The sequence below is a fragment of the Labeo rohita genome, chromosome 21, assembly GCF_022985175.1.
Source record: "Labeo rohita strain BAU-BD-2019 chromosome 21, IGBB_LRoh.1.0, whole genome shotgun sequence".
NCBI lineage: Eukaryota > Metazoa > Chordata > Actinopteri > Cypriniformes > Cyprinidae > Labeo > Labeo rohita.
Window position 1 is genome coordinate 27,402,610 of NC_066889.1, and position 6,013 is coordinate 27,408,622.

General features: G+C 36.5%; 1 protein-coding gene across 1 annotated transcript; it reads left to right on the plus strand.

Annotated features, from left to right (window-relative positions):
• The first annotated feature begins 1,027 nt into the window (after positions 1-1,027).
• Positions 1,028-5,457, plus strand: pdcl (phosducin-like). The gene is made up of 5 exons (XM_051093939.1): positions 1,028-1,154; positions 2,551-2,734; positions 2,874-3,055; positions 3,670-3,948; positions 4,690-5,457. Exons 2-5 carry the CDS (start codon positions 2,560-2,562, stop codon positions 4,972-4,974), a joined length of 921 nt encoding a protein of 306 aa, XP_050949896.1. The 5' UTR covers positions 1,028-1,154; positions 2,551-2,559; the 3' UTR covers positions 4,975-5,457.
• Positions 5,458-6,013: the final 556 nt, after the last annotated feature.

A 6,013-nucleotide genomic window follows, 5' to 3' on the forward strand; every position in this document is an offset into this window, starting at 1 on the left:
CATATGAAAAATATGAGCAATATGAGCAATCATCAAAAAGGAAGCACCTGAAGGTCAGTGACGTAGAGTTTTGACAAACTTGATATTAAGCGGTATAAATGAATTTTAAACAAAACAATCCTGCTACTTTTTGGCCTAATGTACTAAACGTTTGTCCATCAAAAATGTAGTGTAACTTAATAATTCTTAATATTTCTTATCAAATTTCCTAGTGTGCCACTTTAGGAAATGTGGTTTCGAAAAGTAGGGCAGTACTTCAGTTAGGTAAAATGCGTTATGGGGCATGGTTTGTGGGACAAAATGGTTATTTACATGGTTTTAGTGTTGCTGTGCAATAATGCTGTTACTGCAGATGTTTATGGTCAGGAGAATTTGTGTGTGTGTGTGTGTATGTGTGCACCTGGTATTTATCACGTTATGGGGACCAAATGTCCCCACAAGGATAGTAATACCAGTAAATTTTGACCTTGTGGGGACATTTGTGAGGTCCCCATGAGGAAACAGGCTTATAAATCATGCAGAATGAGTTTTTTTGAGAATGTAAAAGTGTGCACAGTCTCCTGTGAGGGCTAGGTTTAGGTGTAGGGTAGGTGTAGGGCGATAGAAAATAGGGTTTGTACAGTATAAAAACCATTATGCCTATGGAATGTCCCCATAAAACATGTAAACACAACATGTGTGTGTGTGTGTGTGTGTGTGTGTACAGGTATTCACTACTTTATGGGGACCAAATGTCCCCACAAGGATAGTAATACCAGTAAAATTTGTTGTTTTTCATCCTTACAAGGAAAACAATTTATATACCATACAGAATGTATGCCTGTAGTTTTGTGTGAAGGATAGGGTTAGTTTAATGGGACAGACAATGTAGTCTGCACAGTATAAATACAACTATGCCTATGAAGTAAATCCCATAATAATAGGAATACCAGTTTGTTGTGTGTGTGTGTGTGTGTGTGTGTGTCTATGTGTTGGGACCAAAACATATTTGAACCGCCTTCTGTCAATCGCTTCAAGCTCTTATTGGCGGATTCTCACGTCAATCATCGCTTCTGCATTGTGATTTGTCAGTGCGTGTGCTTGCGCTGTAAAGCCTGTGTAGACCCTGAAGTGTCTGTTTCAGCGACAAACTGCGATAAAGGAGAGATATATAGGTAAGATTCAGCGGGGTTACCTGATTCTAAATGTTTTAATAATCATAAATCATATCTTATTTATAATACATACCCTGTTTTTAATTAGTAGTGTCGAGTTCTGGTGCGTTAACCGACTAGCTAACATGCTAGTATGCTAACATAGCAATGTAGCAAACACTAATCGAGAATCTCATATTTTTAATTTAGTTTTTTAATTGGGAAATCAGACACACTGTAAATGAACGGTATTGATTTTTCACTTAATTCAGGTAGTTTGTTTCTCAAACATTATCTGATTTAATCTGATATAGCCATGTAGCAGATTATGTTTAACAGATTAGCTAATACTCGTTGACGAGATGAATCTATATTTTACGAAATATAATTTACGATTGTATGCTTTACATGTAAGGTATTATATGTTAAAAATATGTTTTGTAAGACTTAAGACATTAGTCTAGATTTCATGTCCAGAGGGGACGAGGGCTAATTGGATTTATTACCAGCCACAGTCTAATTTTCTCATGAGGTTATTCTGAACTAGATTTGCATTCCCTGAATAGCCAGCACTTGAAAATGGACAGAAAAAGGATAGTTTTAGTGTATGTTTCGTGAAATATTTTGTCTTAAATTATGTTTGAGACATGGCAACCCAGTCTTTGTAAACAAACATGACATTAATCTAAGTACTGTAGTGCTAACACACACACTAATGTATTTTTAAAATAAATAAATAAAAAGTCCACCTTTTTGAAACTTAACACACCTAGACATTTTAATAGTGTGACATCATGTTAATTGTTTTATTGTAAATATAAAGAAAAAAAATTATACATCAATAATAGTGTACAGTACTTTTACAGCATTTAATACAGTAATGTTAATTTCTACATATGCTAATAGACTTTTAACATTTGAAGTAGAATGAATGTATTACCTAATATTAACTTATAACTATTTGTTTACAACAGTGAATATTAGTGTGTTTATAGTTAAACTAGATTAATACATGCTGTAGATAAACAACGTTGTTTGTTATTCATGATATATAATAAATTAACTGATGTAGTTTAAATATTTTTATTTTAATTTCACAAAATAAAGTCCTTTGTAATTACACTTTACAAATGATTCATGAAAAAAACAAAACTTTCAATTACGTATAATAAAGTGAAAAAAGCATCCTGAATATAAAACCCAACCTAAAGTTTTAAATTGATAAAACAGATGTAAATAAAATAAAAAAGCATGAACTAATGTTAACCTTTTGAACCTTGCTAACCTTATTACCTTTTATTTCGAGTCTTGTGTAGTGTGTTTTATCTAATAGAAAGTTGTCTTAACCAAAAGCTGCTAAACTGCATCCCAGCGTGATGATTGTACATTTTCTGTGTGTCTTTCACATTTATTTCAGCGTGACATCATGACGACGCTTGATGATAAGATCCTTGGTGAGAAGCTGCAGTATTACTACAGCAGCAGTGAGGATGAAGAGAGCGACCATGAGGAAGAGGAGAACGCATCCAAAACCATCCGTGACCAGGAGGCTCTGGATGTGGAACTCGACTACAGTGCAGATGGCAGTTCGGTCAACACTGGTATGATTAAATGTGAAATATGAACAGAAATTTGTACTTCTGTCTCTGATTAAAAGATGCTGCATACACATTCATCAACCACACATCTGTGAGACTGTTGACACGTCTGACTGTGTGTGTGTGTGTGTTTCTCCCACAGGGCCGAAGGGAGTAATCAATGACTGGCGTAAATACAAGCAGCTGGAGAACGAGCAGCGCGTGGAGCAGCAGAAAGAGATGGAGCGACTCATCAAGAAACTCAGCATGACCTGCAAATCGCATATGGAGGAAGAAGCCGACAGACAGAAACAGAAAGAGCTGCAGGATAAGATCGCAGGCAAAGTAAGAGATACTATATACACAAATTAACATAATTAAACGTCACAGATTTTTAGTTGAAGTTTTAGTAATTAGGTTTTGTGTTTTTCATATTTTTTTAAAAGGAGACGTTCATTTCCAGAACAAAAATGTACAGATTTACTCACCCCCTTGTCATCCAAGGTGTTAATGTCTTTCTTTCTTCAGTCGTAAGGAAATTGTGTTTATTGAGGCAAACATTTCAGGATTTTTCTCCATGTAGTGGACTTTTCAATGGTGTACCATACTAAACCATACTAATCCATTATATGGAGAAAAATGCAGAAATGTTTTCTTCAAAAACTGAAGAAAGAAAGACATGAACATTTTGGATGACAAAGGGGTGAGTACATTATATGTGAATCTTTGTTTTGGAAGTGGACTTAAAATAAGAAAATATTTGACTTCAGTTAGTGTTCATTTTATTTCAGGTAAAGAAACTATTTTTTAATGGTTGTAGTTAATTATAATAACTCTTATTTATATCAAATGCATATTTATAAAATATAAATAAATGATTCTACGTTTTAATTCTATTTCACTTTGCCCTCCCCATCAACAGAGTTTAATTCTCCCCTTTTTCTTATACTTTTCATCAGATGAACCTGCGTCCGCAAGAAGAAGAAGAGGAGGATGATGATGATGAAGCCTTCCTCCAGCAGTACCGCCTGCAGCGCATGGAGGAGATGCGACGACAGCTGTGTGGAGGGCGGCGCTTCGAAAAGGTGATTGACATCTCTTCGGGTGAAGAATTCCTGCACGCCGTTGACGAGGAGGGCAAGAACACTCTGGTGCTGGTCCACATCTATGAGCCAGAGGTGCCTGCCTGCCAGGCCATGGATGGAAGCCTGCTCTGCCTCGCACTGCAGTACCCAATGGTAACAGTGATGAAGAAATGTGTTAATTTTAAAGCTTTTAAAGAATAGTTCAGCAAAAAATGAAAATTTGCTGAATATGTACTTGCCCTCAGGCCATGCAATATATAGATGAGTTTGTTTCTTCATCAGATGTAGAGAAATGTAGCATTACGTCACTTGCTCACCAATGGATGCTCTGTAGTGAGTGGGTAGGAGTCCAAACAGCTGATAAAAACATCACAATAATCCACAAACAATCCACACCACTCCAGTCCATCAGTTCACATTTTTATGAAGTGAAAAGCTGTGTGTTTGCAAGTAACAAATCCATCATTGATGCGTTTTCACTTTAAATTGTTGCTTCCTGCCATAGTAATGCTTCCTTCAGTGAAAAAGTCATCCTCTCACATCAAAATCCACTCACATATTTGTTTAGAACTGTTTTGGCTTGTAAACTGTCCTTGATCTGTGCACATTTCTCCAATTCAGTCAACTTTTTAACTGGAAAGGTAAGGATTATTGTGATGTTTTTATCAGCTGTTTGGACTCTCATTCTGACGGCACCCATTCGCTGCAGAGGATCCATTGGTGAGCAAGTAATGCTAAATTCTTCCAAATCTGTTCCTATGAAGAAACAGACTCATCTGCATCTTTTTTGGCTTGAGTAAATGTGCAGCAAATTCTCATTTCTGGATGAACTCTTCTTTTAATTTGTGTTAAGTTGTGATTTCTTACTTCTTGGATTATCTTCGTGACCTGCAGGTGAAGTTCTGTCGGGTCCGGGGCTCTGCGGTCGGCACCAGCGCTCTTTTCCGCAGTTCGGCTTTGCCGGCCCTTCTGCTGTACCGCGGCGGTGAGCTGGTGGGGAATCTGGTGCGTGTATCCGATCAGCTCGGAGATGATTTCTACGCCACAGACGTCGAAGCTCTGCTGCAGGAATACGGGCTTCTTCCAGAGAAATACACACAGCCAAACACACACTCGTCTATTCGCAATGCCGCTGTCACTCACCCTTGCGATTCAGACAGTGACTTGGATATAGACTAAATGCGTAATATCTGTATACATACGTACATGCACATAAACGCATAGATACAGGTGAATATACACTCTTTTATGCATTCACATAGTGATTCAGACCCAATACAGTGACCAAAAACATAAACAATGGTTTCAGCTCAGAAAAATGTCAGATACACTACTGTAAACATGGAATCTCTGTAACAATGCACCGTTCACAGATCAAGATTACTGGACCAAGACAGTAGATATAATTATTAGATGTATTTATGTGTGTGTCATTTCAGACACTTCCCCAATCGGGAGTGTTTCTTTATGCAAACAAAAATGCAAAACCCTTCAGAGAATCCTGCAATGTTTCACTATTTATTATAGTTTTAGATTTATATGTTTGTTTGTTTGTGTGTTTTTGGACATATTAGCTTGCTTTACCCTCGGTTAGTTTTATACATTTTGTAAACATATCCATCAAGATAAATGCAAAAATAAAAACAAATGATTCCGAATTGAGTTTTTTCACATGTGTGCATTTTCTTTGCGTTTTAGGGGAAAATCTCATATTTTCTAATATACTTTCTGCCAGTATCTTTATGTACATACGTATTTGTGTGTGTGTGTGTGTGTACTTGTTTTTGCTACATTGTGGGGACCACAATGTTAGAAAATTATTAAAAATAGTAAATGATGTTTATCTGAAAATGTAACGATGCAAACATGTTTTTTGTAAGGGGTAGGTTTAGGGTTAGGGTTGGGTTAAGGGATAGACAATATCGTTTTGTCAGTATAAAAACTACAGAAGTCTATGGAAAGTCCCCACAATTCACAAAAACAAACGTGTGTGTGTGTGTGACCCTGGACCACAAAATTAGAAATAAGGGTCAATTTTATGAATTTGAGATTTGTGCAGGAACATTTCCCAGAACTTCCAGTCATTTACTCAGTATATTATATAACCATTTTATCCCAGGTGTTATGTCTTTATTTGATGATGTAATCTGAAAATATTGTGGACATTTTGTGAAGATGGAGGAATTAAAGTTTGCTGGCGGTGTTAATTGTTTTGACA

Excerpts from the sequence above, each read along its gene's own strand:
- pdcl (XM_051093939.1), top strand. The coding sequence starts at position 2,560 with ATGACGACGCTTGATGATAAGATCCTTGGTGAGAAGCTGCAGTATTAC. Across the intron at positions 2,735-2,873 it reads TGGCAGTTCGGTCAACACTG|GGCCGAAGGGAGTAATCAAT; the intron begins GTATGATTAAAT and ends TTTCTCCCACAG. Across the intron at positions 3,056-3,669 it reads AGGATAAGATCGCAGGCAAA|ATGAACCTGCGTCCGCAAGA; the intron begins GTAAGAGATACT and ends ACTTTTCATCAG.